This window comes from Fistularia commersonii, chromosome 15 (assembly GCF_037954325.1).
Source record: "Fistularia commersonii isolate RoL2024-O1a breed Wild chromosome 15, RoL_Fcom_v1.0, whole genome shotgun sequence".
In the NCBI taxonomy this organism is placed as follows: domain Eukaryota; kingdom Metazoa; phylum Chordata; class Actinopteri; order Syngnathiformes; family Fistulariidae; genus Fistularia; species Fistularia commersonii.
This window is the reverse complement of record NC_141298.1, coordinates 13,998,735-14,021,870: the sequence shown is the minus strand read 5'-3', so window position 1 is coordinate 14,021,870 and position 23,136 is coordinate 13,998,735. Positions and strand designations below refer to the sequence as shown.

At 40.2% G+C, this 23,136-nt stretch overlaps 1 protein-coding gene across 1 annotated transcript in view; it reads right to left on the bottom strand.

Annotated features, from left to right (window-relative positions):
- cblb (Cbl proto-oncogene B, E3 ubiquitin protein ligase) overlaps nt 1-23,136 on the bottom strand; it is a 67,154-nt gene that overhangs the window by 25,005 nt on the left and 19,013 nt on the right. Inside the window, exons 4-6 of the mRNA XM_086160673.1 lie at nt 19,484-19,630; nt 10,396-10,552; nt 2,820-2,941 (exon numbers count right to left, since the gene is read on the bottom strand). Coding sequence (XP_086016799.1) covers nt 2,820-2,941; nt 10,396-10,552; nt 19,484-19,630 — 426 coding nt within the window. The remainder of the gene's footprint in view (nt 1-2,819; nt 2,942-10,395; nt 10,553-19,483; nt 19,631-23,136) is intronic.

The following is a 23,136-nucleotide window of genomic DNA, read 5'->3' as shown; positions in this document are numbered from 1 at the left end:
TCGATGGTGTTTAAATGACTCACACCTTGTATATTTGCATATTCAGACACACACTCGCCCCCTGCAACATTCACATTTACATGCAAGCATGTCCGCACACACACATATATGCGTGCACTCTCACATGCACGTCCCGTGTCCTGTCATTATCCACTCTGCTGCGCCGCACCACCGCACCAGCCCGGCTAATCACAGGGCGAGCGCGGCTCAAGGCTACGTGACTTGTTCTCAATAAATTAGCAGCGCTGTTTAATGGATTCTCTCGGGCCTCTTCCTTCGCCCCCTCAAGAACTCGCCACGTGGAGGAAAAAGGTCCTCAAGATTGGCCTAAAACCAAACACAGCCCGTAAGCATCCCTGGCGGAGTTTGTATCCGTGTTCAACAATGCTCTTTTCACAGCAAACACTCTTTTAACACTAAACTGTTGCAATTGCTTCAGGAAGATGAAGTGACATTTGCCAGTTAAGCAGCTCAAAGACATGAGCACAATGTTTCACACAATGTTAAATGCACAATGTTAACTGTGAAATAAATAGGACATGTGAGGTCATAGTCTAAATGCTGAATTTCACAAAAATCAGTCCAAGTCCAAACAGAGACGTCAAATTTCAAAGATGTCCCCTGAGATTCTACTGGGATGTGTTGTGTTGACAAAACAGAAAGTGTTTGGGGGGAGTTAAAGCGGCATTCATCTTTGAACCCAATTTTTTAAGGCAATTGCCACATGGTCCGGTGGCCCAGGATAAAATAAAATAACAAAATAAAATAAAATAAAATAAAGTAAATACATAATTAAATAAAATATGAATAATAAAGAATAGATAAATAAAATCTATAGATCCTGAATGAACTCACTAATCAGCAGATCAGTAAAATATTATACATAAAGTTGTTTGGCACAGTTTGTAGTCTCAAATTGCTGAGCATTTTGTCGAAAGTTTGGCAGTGAACAACCTAAAAGCATCTCTGCCATAATTAGTTTTAACCCTGGGGGCGAGCCAATAATCCCAAACCACCCGACCTGAGCTTGCTGGAGGGTTTATGCTGGTTCAAGAGGTACTTTGGAACGAAGCCATGATGTGATTTATGTATGAAGTAGTAGCATTATGAAACTGATTCTTCCTAAACAGATCCAGGTCAGCTGTTATTCATTTACTACACTAATTCTTAAAGTACATTCAGGAATCATTTCCGCCCCTACGACTATCATGCACCTAAAAACATACACAAGATGTATACAAGAGCTTCGGGGTGGCTGGGCAGACGACAGCACAGCGAGGTTTATTCCTGTTTAGGATCATTCCAAATAGAATGGTGTAAACAGTTTTTAGTTCCGACTGATATATGTTCCTTTCAATTTGAGGTCTTGTGAAGGCTGTGTGTTACAGCAACTGGAGTTATGAATATTCATGAACATATGCACAGGCTGAGAAGATTGTTGTTTGTGAAATCTGGATCCTCGCACAGATATATAACTTTTCAGACCTGAAGTGACATACAGATACCTGCAGTGAAACTGCAAGTCTTGCGAGGAGACATCAACCACTCAAAAATAAATAAAGGATAAAGTCTAGCAGTCAATTAGCCAATTTAAACCACCGCTGTAAATTGCTATCGACCTTTTACTTTAGAATAAAGGGCATGGCATATGCAAATGAGGAAACGGTAACAGATGACCGACACAATTCCCAAGGTGATACTAGTCCTTGCTAACAGGGCTTAAAGTTCCAGAAGAGGTCTTCGTAACCTCCAAAAAGCAATATCCGGCACAAAATGGAATTAAAAACAAGATAAGGTCTACAAGTGACAAGATAGCAACTGGCGGCCATCCCACTTTTAGGTCTGAGAGTTAAAAAAATAAATAAAAATACAGCTTGAGGGTGCTGTGGTTTCTATCTCCAAAAAAGACACCCTGGATATAAGCTGAACCTATAACTTATAAACTTAGAAAGGCCATTTTTAACCAAGAAAGTCTCTTGAATGAGTGATTCACATTCAATGACTGTGGTAGGAAAACCGAAAACCTGTAGGGGACCCATGTAGATTCATATGGGTCCCATGTTGGAAGATTATTATTATTATTATTATTATTATTATTATTAGTAGTAGTAGTAGTAGTAGCCTATGTAGTAAAAATATTTAGTGCCTTTCTGAGTTTGCACAGGATTTTATGGTTGAAATATAACCATGTGCAGGTTAAGATCCTCGTAACGATGAGATGTCACACCTCCAGGGGACATCCTTGTCATTAATCATTTCCATTAAGTTCATTGTTCTAACAAGTGTTTCTGCGGCCGAGCGGTTTGTTTACATTATGATCAAATGACTCAACACTGTAACCCTTCCCATTTTTGAACTTTGCCTTTTTTTTGTTTATTGCTGCGCTGCGTCCTTGTCTCACACTGATTTTTCTCACACGTTTGTTTTGCAGTGTGCCACAAAAATCACAATTCCAGAAGGACAGAGACAAATGATGTGTAAAATAAACATTGTTTCAAAATGGTGACAAGTACTAATTAAAATATCAATATTTGTTCCCAGTGTATCCATAGCCCATCCCACTGCTGCACCTTGCTTAACATGCTTATATAACTAAAGGGGCGACAAAGTGACTGATAATTGTGTTTTTTATTTAACAGAAAGTGCCTAAAAATAACTCCTGGCTAAATTCTCTGAACCAGAAATCTCATGGTGACAGTAAGTGGTCAGAACCAATGTTAACTTCCTCATGTTTGATCCAAGTGTAGCCAGTATCAAGTACAACAACAGCAGGAAAAAGCCACGATTGAAAGTTTGAGCAGTTGAAATGCAAATCATACCTGCCAGGTTTGTTGATGTACTTGTGCAGACGAGCCTTGACTTCATCATAGGTGAGGAAAGCCATGTAGCCAGGGTGTGTTACTGCCAGGAAATTCCAGTTTCTCAGAATTGATCCCCATGGCTGAAAAGGAAAAACCAAGTGTTTAAAAGCAAGCTGAAAAATTTATTAGTTTTAACTTCACTTTTCATATTATCAGTCTGGGCAGTTTTATATCACACAATTATATCATGCGCAGTACATCAATTTGGCTGAGAAAGAATTGTAAGCATGCAGTCTAGAATATAAAATTTTAATAAATAGAACATTAATAAATAAATAAATAATTTAAGATAAACAAATAAATACATGGATAACTTGTTAAATGAATAAATAAAAACAAAAAGAGGGCCAGGTTGCTGATATCCATCTGAATCTGACTCTGGGAAGCAACTTTTTCCCCACAGTCCGGTTTTGTTTGGCTGTGTGTAGAACTGGTTTGAGGTTTTTTTTTTTTTTTTTTGCTGGACAGAGTTACATAGAGACCAACACATTTGATGTGGAAGTGAGCTGACAGAACTGAGAAGGGAGGGGGTTCTATCTATCTATCCCTCTCTGCATGCTGAAGTGTCCTATGGCAAGACACAGAACCAACCCAGGTTGCCTCCAATGGCCTGGATAGTGCCTTGGGAGGAACCTCTGCCACCATCCATGTGTGAGTGCATGCATGAATGGGTGAATGCAAGATGTAATGAAAAGCCTTTTGGAATCAAAAAGGGTTGAAAGTGCCATATAAGTGGATACCATTTAAATGTGTGTGTGTTTATATGTGTGTGTATATATGTGTATGTGCATAGATGGATGGATGGATGCATATATAGATAGGTAGGTAGGTAGGTAGGTAGACAGACAGACAGACAGACAGACAGACAGACAGACAGACAGACAGACAGACAGACAGACAGACAGACAGACAGACAGACAGACAGACAGACAGACAGACAGACAGATAGACAGATAGACAGATAGATAGATAGATAATAAACTACTTGTGTGCTCGGCCTGCACGTACTTCGAAACTATCACTAGAGAGCAGAGGCCTCGTAGAGAGTAGAGGCCAGCACCAAGTATCGTTGAGCGCATTAATCATAATCATTCAACAATAGACAGAAAAGAAAAGAGCAACCAAGCACATGCTTTAGATTCAAGATCACAAAATTAGCAATCAGCAGGTCAGGGGGAAATTACTAATACGATCATGTGACAATAATTTGGCATTAGCAGGGTTAAAAACAACCAAACGGCTACCTTGATCTAAATAAATCAGTTTTCTTCGTTTATTTTTGAGCAGTTTTATTGAACTATCGGTCGATCGAGGACTCTTAATATGTTGAGTGCATTCGAGATCTGGACTCGCTTTCCACTTCAACCAACTCACACGGTCTGTTTTCCTCTGGAATATTTTTGAATCGACCAACGTCAATGGGCGGAGGGAGAATATCGTCTCTCAGCTGTACAACTTCAGATCTTTGGCTTCTGCATAAATAAGATAGACCATATAATTCAGAGCTAAAATTGTATTTGATATGCACACATGTACTTAATTTTAGCTCTGACTTGACTTATGAGAAAAAAAACTTCAAATTTGAGTTGAAGCTTATTTTTAATGGACTTACAGCCTGTCCACCTCTTTTAGCATCAAGGAGGCTGTTATGCCAATGGAGAAGGCTCTGATTTACTCCATATGACTTCTTTATGTTTCCACAGTGTAGTCATTTACCATTTCCCTTGTGCAGACATTGTCCATGCCTCCCCGTATCATAGGGATCGAGGCAAATCGATCAATTCCCAGAAAACGCTGCATGATACTGCTCTGTATAACATCCATCTATCCATTTCTATATTGAATTAGGAACCAACTCTCATGCAGCAGTTTCAGCCAGATATGCCCTGCTGTTTGTGCCATTTCGTTTGGTATTGTTAGTTTGCAAACTTTCATCACCATCCTCACACCCATGTGATCATGTGATAGATGGCAGTAAAAATGTTAAATCATACCCACCTTACTCACATCACTTCTGTTTTGTTAGAAACCTATTCATGTATTTCAAAAACTTTGAGGAATGAAAAAATCATAAAAGACCCACGTGTAACGCTTGTTTTTCAATTGAACTGTCATTTATAATAATGAATTATGATATTTAGGCTTCAGTTGCCTCTCAGTCAACAGATCCTTACCTTTTTTACCGAAATGTTAAAGTTCTGTATCTTATTCAAATCAATGTTATCAATACGTACTTATCTTTTGCTCTTGACAGCATATGATAAGATCATTTTCATGGTATATGTTGATTTATTTATTACAATTTATAAAATTTATCAATATGGATCTGTGTGGGAACAAAGAGGTTCCAGCACAACAGCAAATATTGAAAATAAATAAATAAGTACTAAACAGATAAATATAAATCCTATATAATAAAACAAAATAAAATAGCTGAGAAGCTTCTCAATAACCCCTTACCTGGATTGACCACAATTTCAAATTCAGAAAAGGCCATATCAGCAGAAACATTATACATCATATTCTATTTAAGAATAAATAAAAACTGGTTTGGTAGCCTGCACATCTCTGAGGGCAATAAGGACAAAAGCCCTGTCATAAGCTTGAAAGAGGTGAACCATTCTCAAATAAGTCTTTCTCAAACCTGTTCCTCAACAGTTGTCTCCACCTGAGCCCAACAGTCTTATCATCCACCTATCAGCTGCATACTCATATTTCCATTGCTAAAAAGAATTTCTGATACTGGTATTCTCCATTAGATCACTCTCATTTTTTTTTTTTGTCTTCAGGTCACCCCAGTAATGGTGTAGCAGGCCCATGACATCGACTGACACATTAAGTTTACAATTTGCACAGTTTGGGAGCTGGTTGTCTGAATGTCTATCCTTCAGTGAATCTGTCCATAGCTTTAGGTTATAATTCCAGTATTTCCCTTATGGCTTCCGTGGCCTTGAGCACACATTGTGTTGTCTTTTCCGTGCTTTCCATGTTGACGCTGAATTATTTTTCAATGTTATCCACAATTCTGAGCAGAAGTTTAATCTCCTGGCAGCACATTTGTTTCCATGTCATCTTTGATCTCCATCGCAGGCACAACTGATCGATTTCTCCGGCGTGGTAAGAATATAATGAGTAGCTTTGGTGTTTGCTCAGTAACTGGCTACTTCATTTCATAAATATTCATTAACCAGGAATTTGTTTGAATTCGGTCGTTGCGGTATTTGTTTTGGGACAACATTTATTCCTAGAAGCCAATTTATACCTGAAGCCAAAACTGACTTTTCTCTCCTTTCTAAAAGCTCCACATCTAAATGTATGCTAAAATAAGGCACGCAAGCATCACTAAAGAAACCAAAACATTCAGTAGCAGATGTAATTCAGTGTCTGGAAGATTTCAATGACTGACAGTTCCCATTTCCAAATACGCTCTTTTTCTGGACTCGGAACATCTGATCAAAAATCCCAGCGCAGAAAAGGACAATGGCACTGAAAGAGGCACTGTTTACATCCCTAAATTAAGAGCATAAAGCTGTGGGGCTATTGTGCTGGAGGGCTTAATGTTCTGCCAGTTGGCTCTGTGTGCAGCCACAACACAACAGTCACCTTCATCCTGCCTTTTTGCCGCAGATATCCAGTGACAATTATTTACTGCCCTTACCGTGTCGGTGCTTTGGCACGAGACGAAAATCCGTGCGTACGGGAATGGCTAGCCTTTGGGCCGAAATGGTCGCGGGTCTGAGTCCTAAACACTCTGTGAGTTTGTTGATTTGAGCCATAAACTGGAGAGCAGCTTGGCAAACACCGGCAGGACACAGCCAGAATGGAAAAAAAAATAAAATAGAAGAAAAAAAAAAAAAAACACCAGTGCGGGGCAGATGTACGAATGCATTAGTGCCCATTTTAGGTGTAATTTCCTGGCAATGCACGCTTAAAACATGGCACGGTATGTACAAACAGACTTCACATGGGCGAGACCACATTTTGCGAGCCACGGGAGCATATAATGGCAGACGGTGCTCTTCCCAGTCATGCAGATGGATCATGAGCGGAGGAAAGTGAGTTTTGGGCAAACAAATGAAAGGATGTGTGCAGAGCGAGAGAGTGATTGTGCATTCTGCTGAATGCACGAAAACTGCAGAAATACTTTTTTCTTTTTTTTTTTTTCAGTGAAACTTTCCCCCTTGTTCGATGAGTAAACAGGAGAAACAGAACATGGTCTGTTCAGCCTTTCCATTATAAGCTACATTTTCTTTATTTGCCTTGTAACGTCAGGGCATCTCTTTTTTACGACCTCTTGGAATTCTGTCTGGTGTCGTGTTTAGTGTTAATTTGACCTACTTTATGATAGAAACACAAATATTGTCTTATTATTTGTTGTTATTACCATTGTTAGCACAGAGTTATCGCCCTTAGTTATTTTCGGCGACAGGGATGAGACAAAGAGGCATTTGACTTCTATTTTCATTGCTCCATTTCAACTGCACTCCTGAATTGCAATTGTGGTACAGAGTACTTTTTGTCTTTTAAACCTGATATACACAAACACGGTGAATACTCTTTTTTAAAATTTTTTTATTACAAAGCCCGCTTCGGCCAACGCCTGGCGCTGCACCGTTTGTGGTTTGGAATCGAGTCCGTCGCAATCATCTCACCCAGTCCATCAAGGTCGGCTCGCAATAATACCTAATCAATATTCGACCAATTAAAGCTGGATTAGTAGAAGACCTCAATCTAATCATTTTTATTGTCTGCTCTAATCTCCACTTGGATCCTGAGCAAATGCGTCAAAGAGTGCCGAACGGCACGACATCGGCCAAAGTGGTCGCGCACACATAGGAGCATGTGTGTGCGACCACCAGGGAACGCTCCCTCAATGGCCACTGTTATCTTAAGAACAGTATGTTTACTGGAAGAAATCATTTGCACTGTTTAACCCTGCCCTTCCATGAGCTAAACAATACTCATAAAAGAATCAAAACCCGAACAATAATCCTTCGAACCAGTTTTGGATTTCTGTGTTTACGAGGTTGAGAGGCAGCTCCTGACCGTACCCGTTCCGAGTGTTTAGAGTCTCACGTTTAAAGTTCAGAATGTAGAAGTTTCTGCAAAAGCGAAGCGACGCTTTAAGGCACCGGTCGCCCACACACCATCTTGAAGCCACATGGGCCAGCAATCTGTCAACAGACGGGGGTTGGAGCTACAAGCGCCTGAACAGCTCAAAGAAACAGAAACAGATCAAACACATCAAACGCCACAAATATGTTCGTTGCTTAAATACGTCTATGTTGTTAACCTACAACAGCATACACAGAAAGAAGGTTTAGATTTTGCGTATGCTTTTGGCCGCGTCGAAAATGTTCCCGTCAATGCGCTTCTTTTCTTTTGCTTTAAAAAAAAGGGGGGCAAAGAAGAGAAATGGCTGATGTCCCAAATTCATTGGGGCAATACTGACGCCTAACTTCTTTACTGAGTGAGGTCCTTCACCTTGTCAGGGAATGGATTAGTGTGAATTTGACATTGCATTTGTGTATTTTTCTATCATCTGAGTAGTTTTCTTTGAGGAAAAAGGAAAAGGCAGTTAAGGCCATGAGTCCGAAGAACCCGCCTGTTGCGGAATGAGTTTTAACCAAGAGAACGTTCACCACACGAGACCGCAGCGGCATCATTGGCCCCATTTTTTTATCAGACATTTTCTCAATTAGAAGCAGATTTATTAGGAAACTCGCTGGGAAACGAATGAAAGTGGTTAATAATTGTTGCTGCGTCAATTCCTGCAGTCTGGAGTCTTTCAGTTTCCCTTTCTGAGGACACAATACTGGCACTCCGCTGTGGTTCAAAATCCATGACGGTGCAGAGCATGCATATTTCTTGACCATGAGATGACGTATTTGTATTGTGTTCAGAAAGCATTACTAAAATCCCAAAAGCTAGAGTTGGTCATTGGACCATTTTTCTAATCACACTGTCCATAATCATTGATTTGGAATTCCTTAAAACTGTGTTTGAAGTATTGGCAGCCAAAACCAATACTTAGGACAAAACAGATTTTCAGCAGCCACAGAGCGTTCAGCTCTGTGATTATCTACCAACTTTAAGACAAAACGCTGCAAAAGCAATTTGCTTTAATCATTTTTTTCCCCAGATATTTTGGACAAAGCACCGACTTTTTGTTTGCGTGGGACACACCGTGGCTGGCATTTTGAAGGCAATCTAAGTTGTGGCTGCAGTGGAATTAAAACCCCTTGGAAAACCAAAGCTTGCCCAGGGGAAAAGGCCCTCAGCATCTGACCATATAAAGGGACGATTTATAGGAAACTAAGATTAGTGCAGCACATATTTCCCCTAGTTTCTATACTACATATATATATATATATATATATATATATATGTATAAACTGCTGAAAAAATAAAGGGAACATTAAAATAACACATCCTAGATCTGAATGAATGAAATATTCTTATAAAATACATTTTTCTTTACATAGTTGAATGTGCTGACAACAAAATCACACAAAAATCATCAATGGTAATCAAAATATATTTGAGTCACACTCAAAATTAAAGTGGAAAAACCCACTACAGGCTGATCCAACTTTGATCTAATGTCCTTAAAACATTTTTTTTTTCCTTATTTCTTATTGTAACACTTTAATAATCCCTTGCGGGAAATTGATCTCTGCATTTTACCCATCGTGGATGACCCATAAGCAGTGGGCAGCCACTTAGCATCGCCCGGGGAGCAGTTAGGGGCTCAGTGTGCTGTTCAACAACACTTCCACCAGTTAGGAGGAGCTCGGAAATCGAACCGGGAACGCTAACCATCATTAACATGTATTAATATAGTTAACAGGGGATGTTGATAGGTTGAATTTAAGAAAAAAAGATGACACGGTTTTATTCGGACCTTTAGCTCCAGCGGATTTGCAGATCCATCGCCTTGCACACACTAAATCAAATCTCAGCATCGGCCGAATTGCAAACTTCCTGCATCCAGCAGCTGTGAACCTTTTTACATATTCTTGCTGAAGCATATGTTCTGTGAAAAGCAACTCCGGTATAAAATCATACCATGAATTATCACCTTAAAAGAACCCCAAGATTTGAAAAGCGCTAATAAATATGTGCAACTGATACAATCTACTGGCAAAAGCTTTCTTTTTTTCGTCTTTTCATTAAAAACTATTTCATTATGGTTGTTAGAGATGGTGCAAACACGCAGCGCAGCTTGAAACCCTCTTCCTGTTTTAATGCGTCGTGACATTGTGGCACCTCAGAAGTGAGACTACTTGCAACAACAGATCACGACTGAAAGTCTTCTCAGGTAATAACCTCGTGCTTCCGGCCCCATCGAACGAACCTAAACCGATCGATCCTGTCAGTAGAGTGGATGGGTTCTGCGCTAAGAAATCCACAAAAATAAAAAAAAGTGTAACAGATCTGATGTGTCAGTAGCACAGGATATGAGCTGAAAGTGAGCCGCGCGCCATGGCCAACCACGACTCTGTACACCAAACTTGCAGTTCCTTGTACCAACCTGAAAGAGGCGTGTAAAGATGTCAAACTCAAACACGGAAATGTAGTCGTTGCAGGTGAGGTCGATGGTGGATTTGAGGGCCATGGCCTCCAGGCCCGAGCTGATGGGGTGAACTTCATGAAGGCACTGGCGGAATACTTTCCATGGCACTATTGTCCTGCAGGAGACATAAAGACCAACACGTTACTTTTGCAAGCTAAACCTTTTACTATGGGTTTCGAGCAAACACTGGATGGGGAAATTATGCTGGCAAACATTGTGGGGGTGGTTTGCCCTTTGATTTGACGGAGGCAAAGAAGGCGGCAATATCTTGGTCCTGCCAAATGTCAAATATCTCATATTAATCAGTGGCGGTTTTTCGGTGGCCTTTACACTCTGCTGATGTGATAATACGGGAGATGATCGCTCATTTAGTTTCTTTCGGCTATATGTTCTTACTTAATTAAAGTCTACGCCTCTTCGCAGGAGTACACACGGGGAGGCGTCGTTTGCGAGATCACTTTATAACTCAGCAATAAAACCAAATGGCAAATTGAGTGAAAAGGAGAATGAACTATGCGTTGTTTTTAACACACACATTCAGACTCGTGTCTGAAAGGTATGCAATATTTTAAAGCAAATAAATGAATGCGAAAAATAAATCAGATTTGGGGGTCGCAGGATTCAATCAGGGAAAATAACCAAATCGTAGTAGTTCATAAAGACATCTAATTTGCAGAAAAAAAAATGATTATACAAATCAGACCTTGTGATAAAAATAAAACTTAAAGTCCAGAGAGGACAATAAACCAATTTTAGCTTAATTACAGCGGTAGGATTTTTCTTGAAAATGAAAACATACCTTATTTGTAAGAGTTAATAACACAGAAATTGTTCTATTGGATCTTTAACAGGGATTTTTAATAGATTGGGATATTATTAACAAATTAATATTATCATTATTATCATAACTTATCATTACATTATATAACGTATAACATTATTATTACTATTATTATCATTGTTTGAATTACATTTTGTGATACAGTCAATATTTTTATTATTATTATTATTATTGCTGTTATTATTATCAGTACTGTAGTCTTTAAAGACATGATCCTATTCTCCTGATTCTCCTGTTTCTACAGTGCTGCAGTGCAACAATAAGCTGAAAGTGACTACAAATCTATTAGGTGAGACTAAACCTCCTCTGGTTTCAGGGGGTTAATTCCCGCTGAGAAGACAAGGCGGCATTTCCAGTCACTCAGAGAGGAAACCTTGTTCTCTTCCTCCTTGCTCGATCAAGCCCAAGCCAAATACCAGAATCTAACAACTGTGAATATCAGTGTGACGCTGTGTTACAGCAGAGGGCCTTCCCACTTCTTTGGCTATCACTCCACATTATGATTAAGATTAAATTATTGTAAATCACCCATTTGATTTCGACATGCAACACAACAAACAGCAAAGGTCAGTAAACGAACGTGGAAACATCTGTTAGTAAAAAGAACTGTTTTTTTGAGAATGCAATGTGTGGCTATACTTCTGGGTCTCGAATTCATGCAAGTCAGAACGGCTTCTTTATGTACTTAAAGGTTGTGTTTAAATTTCTGACTCTTTGGGGGAGGATTTTGCAGGAAAAAAAAAAAAAGGTTTCCCACACAGAGAACGCAGCGGGGTGGGCTGCTCAGGTGTACCGATGGCCACAAATAAATTGGATGAGTCACCCTTTTCTTTTCGTACTAAATGCGCCAAACAAAATGGCACTTTATACAGTGTGCTCCTGTGTAAACCTGAATAATCTGAATGAGGAAACAGTGAGCAACTGCCGAAATATAACATGATGTGTCCGGTGCTCGGAGAAGGAGGGATTCTAAAGGACTAAGCTCTGTGTGCTGCACCCGGCAGCGATCAGCTGAGGGGTGGAAGAATTCTCCAAGGGAGCGACTGAAAAGAAAATGGCAGAATTTTCACTACTGAAATATTTCATGGGTCTGATTAGCAGCTAGCCAGTTGTTGGAGATGTGGCTCTGCAACCCACATCAAAATACCTGAATGAGACTATGTTTTGTTCTTTTTCTATCATTTTAGATTACCACGTCTATAAGCAGAGGAGTCTGCAAGAGCATCGACCTCATCCGATGTTTACGACTAACTGGTCACACTGGAAATAATCTGCATAACAAAACTTTATTCATAATCAAAACAAGGTTGCCCTAAATCAAATTATATTGAAAAAAAAAACAACAATTAAAAAATGATGTATTAGCATAGAACCTCTCTGCATCTTTGTTTCTGTGCTGCTGTTTTTTTTTTTTTTTTTCAGAATCAAGAAGAAATGCCAGGCCATAAAATGAACCATTGCGGTTTAGAATTGAGCTCATTATTTTCTCGGTAGCAGCACGGCGTCAGATGGAACGGACCAAATTTAAATTGGACATAGATTGGTGGCATCGCAGCTGCTCACGACCTCCTGGATGGAACAGTGGGAAAGGCAGAGAGAGAGAGAGGGTTGCATTTTATAGTGGCCAACAGTTAGTGCTGGAGCACGGAGGGGGGGGGGGGGGGGGGGGGAGATACCACAATGACATCGAGATTGGAGGGAGCGAGTGTGCGGCACACTTAACGCTTCATGAACTCGGAGCAGAACCTCTTTCCAAGTCACTGCTGATGGGACCATCGGTCCACGCCTCACCACATGACCGCGCTTTGACATTTCCCTCCGGGATCAATAAAGCATTTCTGATTCTGACTCTGATTTCCTTGCCTATGCACGTTAGCGCCGCAAAGCTGCTGCTACGTTTCGCTCAACCTTGTCGGAGCGCACACTTAAAAGAATAAGGTGATTGAAGGACTTTGCTGGATTAAGTCTTTCATAAGCACCGGGTCTAAGGTTATCCCTCATGCTGCAGATTAAAGAGCAAAACACTGTATGTATCTCAACATGAAGTCCATTGATTTGAAGTAGATCATGTGACAGGTAATGGGAGTAATGGAGCTGAGCTCGCTGAATCTGGGACGATTGTGATTGAATGATTCCATTTGACCTGAACTGGGGTTTATTTATGGGCAGGAAAAGTACTCTCATAGAGCTCCCGACCACCACAACAGAAAACTTAGATTTATCACAATGTATAAGTCACCCAATGACCATTTTATTAGGTACAAACAGGCAACGTAACACAATCCAGTAAGTCCTAGTTCTGCTTGATGTTGATTGCAATGGCCGTTGCCAGTTCTACCAGAGTGCGATATTAATATTCAGCCCCCGTCCTGTTTTTGAGAAAAATTGCCAAAATAAACCTCTCTATTATCCAATTTAGATATCACTGTAAAAGCCAAGCTCAAAAATAAACACAACTTCCTCTACCCCCTTGACAATGATGACATTTCCCGGTAAATTGTGTTATTACAGCTATATTAAGGTGCTGTAAAGAATCAGATAAAATGGCAAAAACAGGGGTGAGAAGTGCTCAGAGATTTCGTATCACTGCGCTGGAAAATATTTAAAATGCAATCAAAATATGCAGCACATTCCATCAGCGCATTATATTTGGGTACCATGTTGCTGTGAGAAAACATAATAAACACACATCAAATTTGATGTTGACGCCACTTCTGAGTATTTCTAAGTAACTTCCACAGTATTAAAGAGTCTAATCGTCCTGTCAGAAGCATATTTCTTCTCATTGAGATTCTTTGCGTCCGATTCCACAACGACTGAAAAACAATTATTTTACATGGATGTGAATTTAAACAGGAGGCACCGTAATGCAACGCCTGATCTAAGCAGCAATTGCTGGTATTTAACCCATATGTTGTAAAGACTGAAAATGATGCAATTATCGGGGATTGCCTTGCTGCCAGCTGCCGGCCCCGTCGCACAACAACACGCCATTGTGAGGGATCACACGTGTCGCAAAGCAGTAGTACACGGGACGACACGGTCACCTTAAAAAGCCCCTTCATATGGTGACAAGCCTAAGCGGAGGACACAAAGGTCAACTAAATTACGGAACCTGGCCAACTTGAATGGAACAGGAACAAAGTTCTTATGTTCTAAAACCACAACCTAGACATTGCAGGTCTCTGTAATGGACCGATTAATCTGATTATTGGTGGCATTTTATAGATAATCTGCATCTAATGATCCATGCACTCACAAGGCCAATTACCAAAAAAAAAAAAAAATTAACAATGTCTGCATTGTGCCCCGGCTTCTTGTATATCATCCATTCACTCTTGGTAAAAGTCACAGCTCACAATCAGGTTATTAGATCCAAGATTAGATTCAACTGAATTGCGTTTGATATGACCAAACCAACCTCGGTGTCTACCTTGAATGAGGAAGAGGAAAAAGGAGGTTAACTTTTAAACTGGGAGCGGAAGTGACAATGAAAGGCAGCAAACCAACCAAGGTATGATTCAACCGATCAACTAGCGGTTATGTTTCTACTGTTTGTTTCTCCGGACACCTATATTTTGTGGAAATTATTGTTTTTAAAAGAAGAGTATGACTCACAGGGATGGCATTACAACCGTGGCCCCGGGGACTTAGTGAGTCAGTGGTCCCTGACCACACAACCGGGGTAGGCTGTCCGAACTGGAATGTTAAAATCCAGAAGGCATTGGATAAATTATTTGAACGGCGAACGCCACCGTCAACTTTCGCTAAAAGCCTTGATGAATTTAGCATTGAAAGAAACCTTTAACCTCTATTAAATATCTCATTCCCCAAGTGATTATTCTCCAGCAGCAAAGCGGAAATCCTACAGTCTGTAGGCAAATGCTGCTAAGAGCACAAAAAAATGTATATATTTGATTAAATGCCTTCTTGTGGACAAGTAAGTGCATTAAATACTGCCCAGTTAGAAACAATAAATTCTTGTCAGATTTATTATGAAATCAAGTTTTACAATAACGAAATGTTATGAGGTTAACATTATTTATCATTGACATACACACATCTATATATGAAAGAAATATGTGTCCCGTTTAATGCAACTCTTAGACAAAAGCAGAGAGGTGCTGGATGGATGGTGGGTGGGGAATCGTAACAGTACATCCACAAGCACTTCTTGCTGGTTTTCATAGACTAAGAAGTTCTAATTTCAGGTTTCAACCTTTTTAGTCATTGCAGAAACAAGATTTCAGTTCAAGACTCATTAAATAAACGTGTTCTCTCTCTTTAGCGCAGAATGGGTGGAGATCCGGGGGCGAAACGCTGCAAGGCTGCACTTGGTTTCCAACTTCTGTTTAAAGAATAATTAATACCTTGAACTCCAATGCCCACAAAATGGCAGCTATATGTGCTTACAATTAGGCCCATAAGTATTTAGACGGTACCAATTTGCCTCTGCACACCGCACAAACACAACGGGTTTGAAGAGAAAAGATGCAATAAACACCAAAAATACTGGGTTACCCGTTTTGGAATTATGGCTATTATTTTGAAACACTCGCTCATATACAGACTTAAAAAGTATTTATAAATTTGGGGAGCGAGCAGTTCATGGCCAATTCTGGTCCCTACCCTTAATAGTCCATGACAAGCACTGTTGCTGATTCATAAACATTTTGATTGAAAATTTGACCATTGATTCTGCATAGAAATGCATGGTACAGGCTTAAAAAGATTAAAGCACTGTAAAAGGAGCTTAAGCACCATCCAAGGGCACAGAGAAACATAAAAAAAAAAAAAACAACTGACAAAGACTATCGCAGAATCATTGTCGTTCCTACCTGAGGCTATCAGACTTTTGAATTCCTCTCCCTTCACCCGCAGGGAATATCAAATCATAAACCTTAAAATAAATATATAAATCTCAACCACTTACTGTAAATTGTAATAATTCATCTGTATATATATTCATAACTGTGCAATATTTCATTTCATAACAGCTGCATGTGCAGTATTTTTTATACTCTTGTGCACTCCTTATCTTTCACTTGGTACTTAAGACACTTTATAGTCTTCACTCTATTTCTTATCCCCCCCCCCTTTTTTTTATTATTTTTTTTTACTGTTTATACAATTTTCTACAATTATTTATTACTGTTATGTTTTTCTTGTAACTCTGGCACAACAATTTCCTTCAGAATAAATAAAGTTGTTCTCATTCTTATTCTTATTCTTAGTTCAAAAGCCCATCCACGCACGTTGACGAGTCAAAAGCGAAGTGAGGAGTCGTATTCAACTATAGATGCGGTCATTGTGTCGGGGGTGGCTTTTCTCATCTCCTCATATGTGTACGCACTACTGAACTTTGGGGAGGGCAGGACTTTGTCACGGAATTTCCATATCTCGACAGGGTCACCGCTGTCACCTTCTTTGGGTTGGAGTATTCTAGGCCGCGTACGGCTAATGAACGGTAATTCTGTGTCAGCGGGTCTTTAGTTTCGCTGCTTTGTGTTGGTCGCGTCACTCCCGCGGGTGCAGAAGTTAACAAGTTTGTGTGGTCTCCTTGCAGGCATATGTAGACATTATGGCAGACAAGCCAGGCCCAGCAAGGAGATGGAGCAAATGCAGATATTTAAGGAGCACGGCAAAAAAAATCTAGAGAAGTTTTTGTGTGCTCTTTAAGGAAATGAAAACAGAAGCAACTGGCCTTTCGCACGACAGTTTGTCCTATCAAGTCTGAAATGCAAATAGAACAGGCAGATAACTCCTTAGCAAAGCAGAACTTCTCGAAGTGTCACATAGAGTCAGTGGCAAGGAAACAGGAAATGATTAATTAGGATTCAGACAGACCTGCCTGCCATTTCCTCCGGCTAAAGGTCAACTGATAGGTTTTTTTTTTTGTTTTTTTTTTTCAAGGCAGATAATAACCCAATCAAAGGGACCTGCAACCGATTTCCATTATCAGTTGTACAACGGGCAGACAACTTACGTTTGATGTATGGCAAATTTAAAAAAGCAGATTATTAACTTTCAAAATATAAAAAAACATAAGCAGAAACATTAGTCACCTGAGGAGAAAGGAAAACTTGCAAAGTAAACCTTGAATTCAGGTTCTAACTTGGTTCCTTACAATGTCATCTTTTGTTCTCATGGTCACAATGTAATTCTTGGGATCCAGTTAAACCCTGTAATATCAAAATATTATTACTTTATTATTATTCCCTTTTTGTTTTTTTCATTTTCGATGAGTCATACTTTAGTCATACTGCGCCATCCTTCAGGGACGTCTGGATTTCTGAACTAAAGTTTTTGTCAAGGTGACATCATGCATTAAATGTAGAATGAGATCTGCTGAACAGCTGTACGTGTGCCCGAGCACACGGATGGGTCATGATCTTGTCTCAGCTGTGTGTTAGAAACAAAGACAGCAGCTGCCCTTAGATGGGTGTGGCTGGGCGTGCGTGCATATGTGTTGGTACGTGCGCGTGTGTGTGTGTGTGTGTGTGTGTGTGTGAGAGAGAGAGAGAGACAGAGCATGTCTCATCATCGTGTCTTTTGGATAAACACTACAAAAAGACATAATCAAGAAACTACCAGGGTCTGACACTTTTCAATATGTAGCATTTCAAATAATGTCCTGACAAAGATGAATAACTACCGACAGAGCCGTGATATAAAAACGCGGCGCTCCAAGTGAACGGGACAATGGATTTTCATTACGCCAAGGCGTGGCCAGTTCGCCATCTGCTATTCAGGAGATGTAATAAATTACCGCAACACCAGACGCATAGCACGGAGGGGCAGTTCTGACTCCCTAAATAAATTAATGGGTGTGTTTTGGGCAAAAATGACACTAAACCAATCAGATGCTGAGCTTTCACACCCTTTAAGAGACAGATGTTGAGAGTCGCATGACTGGCCTTTTATCCTAGAAAGGAGGAACGTCTCCAAAGAACTGATTTTTTTCTTCAATTTAACAAAGTGTCAGTCAGTATGCCAGTGAAATATTAAGTCCTTTGCTTTGTGTGATTCAAAATTCACTTTATCTGCTGTGATAGATGTTTGGAATGATGAAAATTAAACATCATTATTTTATTTGTTCTTCACACTGTGAAAAGAATAAATCCTCCGTATTGATCACAATGGCATCGATGCCCTGCAAAAATGGGCCGAACCCTAAGGTTCCATAGCAGTTTCAGATTCTACCTGATGCAGGAAACGTACCCGGCAGTTCAGAGTTGAGGCTGTGACTCTTCTTGCAAATGAGAACCGAGCTTGTTGCCGGGCAACTTTTTGATTCTTGGTTTTGGGGGGTTTCATGTAGATCGGGTAGAAAAGGTTTAGCTTTTAGGTTCAGCAAACCACAAACTCCGGCAGGGAGGATAACCAATAAGACCAGCCTTTCATCGAGAGCTCCGATAGCTGTGACATTCTGGGGATGTCTTAGAGACCTCATAATTAGTTGCTGTCTTAAAAACATCCCCAGAATGTTGTCCCCAGAAATCCTATAACTCGGTTAACAGGAAGGTTCGCTTTCATTTCCAGGCATACAACCCAAGTTCAGAACTCCCGGTGTTTGTGACAAAAACAATTGAAAATAACTATGTTAAATGTCCGAGGTTTGAGTTCTATTATTTCAATCAAGCGCCGCCGCGAAGCATTTTTGCATTTCGTGTTAAAAGCCCATCACCCTATGATGTAGGTGGATACAATAGCGCAGAGTTAAGAGTTCACACCGCACGAGGTCAAATGACTAAAGCAGTGAGACGATTCAATTCCTGTCTGCCCGGATCCTTTGCAGGATGTCACGTTTCCTGTTTCTTTTCACTATCATTCCTCATTAACTCAGAGCGCGGCCCCTAGAATTTTATTATAAAAAGAACGAAAGGGTATGTATGGGGAATGGGTATTACCATGTTACCACAAAGCATATTTAGATCATTTCCCATTTCATCACCTATTCAACCTAAAGTATCATCGGTCCACTTCATGATAGTATTCTCAGACAGAAAAAAAGAAAAAAAAAATGGCGCTTGATATTAGATGAAAAACAGGATACATCTAGACTTGCTGGCATAACAAATATCCTGACAGCACTCTCTCTTTTTTTTTTCTTTTTTTTTTTTTTTTTTTCATAACAGCAAGCCACAAAGGGACACCAGCGGTTTAAAGCTGCTTAAGTGAGAAGAATGATGAAATGAGATTTACTTTTCTCCAAAATATCTTCTCCAGAAGTCGGCCGCGTCGGCTTTGGTGATCCTGAATGTGTCCCCCTGGAAATGTCCTCCGGGGAAGATCGCTTTGATTTCAGCCAGCATGTGGCTGAAGATCAGAGACAGCTTGGTCAGGTTTCTCCTACAGAGAAGAGGCCAGAGAAAGAGAGGAAACAGTTGATGGATCATTACAACCTCAAATGCTTGACACACACAACATATGGAGTTTATTTAAACTTCAGAAAAATCTGGACCCTTTGGAATTAAAATTGACTGGAGCCGAGCGGGGAAAACGGATCTTTCTGACATACGGGCCAAAGATTAGAACAGAATGTAAACACGCAACTGTCAGTTATGGCAGCTTGCTTTCAAAAAGGCCGGAAAATGAGATCAAATGTAAACTGTAGGGCATCGAAGATTATATCTCCCACCTGTCACATGTGTGTGGCACATGATGCAAAGATGTTCTCAATTCACAAAAGTCTCAACTAATTCACGTCGCGTAAACACACAACGCTACGATTCCCTCCAGACAAACTCCCGACAACTACATCTTTAGCGTGTGCTTTTACTGAATGAGATATGACTTGGGGTAAAAGAATTCTTTTACGATTCTTTTTCTTCCGATTGTTATTTTGTCCAAACATCCGCGGCACACATTCCATCAAGGCGCACGAAACAATGTTAAGATTTCATCCGATCGGACGCCGCCCCACCGTGACCTTGAGAGAAGGGCGAGCCGTACGATCGGTGAATAAATGGATCCGATATGGACGCCACAGGTGTTAGTTTCTCATGATATCTCGAATTAAGGTGAAAGAGGGATTGAATGGTTGTATATTCCTAAATGTGGCCGCGTCATCAACTGGCCACGGGTCCAAGCTGAGCAACACCTCTTGCCCAGCGACAACCAGGAAAATCTACAGCCAAACCCCCACGACCCTGACTGCAGGATAGAATAGATTGTGAATGAACAAACTGGAAGACGTGCAGATGTAAAGACATCTGTTTTCAGATCTGGAGGCATTCGAACCCTAACGTCGAGCTTACCTTTGATTCTAGAGAAGAAAAAGAACACTTGCACGGTTATTGATTTAGTTAAATTTAGTACCAACTGGATTATGGTAGTTGAACAGGGCTTTTTTTTTTTAAGTGAATCACGGAACAAAAAGAGGAATTTTAAAGTTTCCTTCAATGCAAATCTAGTGGGGGAAAATGTCTCATTGGCCCAGTGTGCGTCACTTGACCTGCAACATATTTGCAATTGCCATGTTTAGCCAACATAAATATTTGCTTCAGCGCCTGTTGCTGTTCCCGTATTCCATCTCACTACTACAAGACAACATGAATCCACCTCCGGCTATATCCAACCATTAAAAACACCATCTACGAGGGTGTGACTAGAAAGAGGTTCTGTAAGAACAACATGACATAAAATGAACTATTTAATTACCATTCAGTTTTCAACAACACTTCCTTTTGTGTAAAAGCTGTCCGAAAACCATTTAATTTCCGTGAGTTCTTTGTTTTTTTTCACCCCAATTTTTCACGCCTGTGGTTGAGATGGCGTGCACACTACGCTTGATCAAACAGTACATTGAATATTCATGGTATACTTCTCTATTTCTTTAATGTATATTTGAGAGTCCCGTGTTATCGTCAAACGTGCGTCCGTTCCAGACACTGCACAGAAATTATACGTCACACGATTGTTATTACACCCCGCTCGGCTTTTTCCCCGGCTCACAGGAGTCCAAAATTAGGTACACATCGCGGCGGGTTGGACTGAAAGTCGCTGAATTCATTCGGTACAAATATCTGGATAGTACATTTTCAGCATTCCGACAGTGTACAAAATTTGGATTTGCATGTAAATTGTGTTAACAAAACGGTAGCCCAAACACGAGCCGGGAGGAGAACTATTTCACGAATCTTTTTCGGCGCGGTTAAATATTATGACAGAAGTAAAGCTTTGATGAGGTATTAAAAAGTGAGTCGTGAGATTAGCATTGAAACGCCGCAATGTGTACAGTCAGTTGAGGCTTACAGCCCAACAGCAGAAGTATATAAATTAGTAATATTCCTAAATCATGAAGGAGGTAAGGGGAGGTGTGAGTTTGCTCTCTCTCTCGCTCTCTTCTTTAGAGCAGGGATTTGTCTCCAGCACCCTGTGAGATTGGACCACAGGCTTGTAAACACTCCGGGGAAATACACACACTAGACAGGGTTGATTCTGCCCCAGTGAGAGTGTGTGTGCATGTGACAAAGACAGCACACTGGCTGTGGGGTACTGATAACACTTGTGTGTGTGTATGTGTGTGTTGTACAGCTTAAGCAAATAATTCAAACTTATAATTCTTTATTTTTAAAGCTGCATAAAAATAGCTTGTTTGTTTATCCCACCTCTGTAGATCGCAATGTCATCTTGTACTTTCCTTTAAATAAATCTGACATTAATAAATACACAATATATTTCATCAAAAAGCAAACAGCGGTGTTCAATTCATCACGATTACACAAAGTTCCCTGGAATATCTGAAAACACTGTGGGTCAAGGTGCTTCCGGATAGCGAAGTCTAGCATTTGACTTTTAAGGGGGGAAAAAAAAGGATTGCATTTATATTGAGCTTTTCAACAACTCTGATTGCTTTACAAAAAACTCCCATAAACACTCACACACACTCTGCCCTGAATGAACCCACACTCATTCATACACTGATGGCAAAAGCTGCTGGCTGCAGAATGCTGTCTGCTTTGAGAGTCCATGTTAATTAAAAAAACTGGCCGCTGCGGCCCCATTTGTTGTGATCCAAATGAATAAATAATTAAGTCAAATGGTTAAATAGACAGGTATTTAATCACTCCTGAACGTGATGTACAAAAAAAACTCTTTCCCAATAGCGAACCTGATACCTCAACTCACCTCGACCGCAACTTGAAATGCTGTGATTAATTCATGTGTCGGCCAATTTATCTGCATGATCGACTGTATTATTAAGCAGCCATTAATGCAAAATAACATGAAAGGTCTGGACTAGTAACTGACGATTTTTGCCCTTTAATTAACTAAGCTTTGACTTTACAAATGATCATTCTCTTGGGTGACAAGAACAGCCCCTGCAGGGAAACACACTTCTGCTTTCCAGAAAATTATATCAAATTGAATGCATCTGAGAAGAGAAAAACACTAAAACTGTAATGATATGGGAGAATAGTGTTTGTATTAATCAGCTAAAGTCAACAAACAACCACGGCGAGCCAATAAGGGCTCAATATTTTATCGATGGGGAAGCCAGAGTGAATGTGAATTATTGGACGCGCGAGGTTTTGGTAAACGCAGCCGATCCGCGTAGCTCAGGCGAACGGCAATCTGCCTTAAATATGACGCAAAGCTTCGATGCCGTAACAAATGTGTATTCATTCCCCCTTCTGTCATATTCTGGTGTGCCGTCATTCAACGCTCAGCCTGGAAGGTGCTCATTTTCCATGACTAATGTGAGTGGCAGCGGGGCCGAGGCCGCGTTCTTTTTTTTTTTACGCTTGTTATTAGGAGAGGGGAGACACAAATAATGCAAGTTAGCAATAACCGTGCATTTGTTCACTGCATGAAACCTTTTTTTTTTCTACCAACCTGCAATACATTCACCC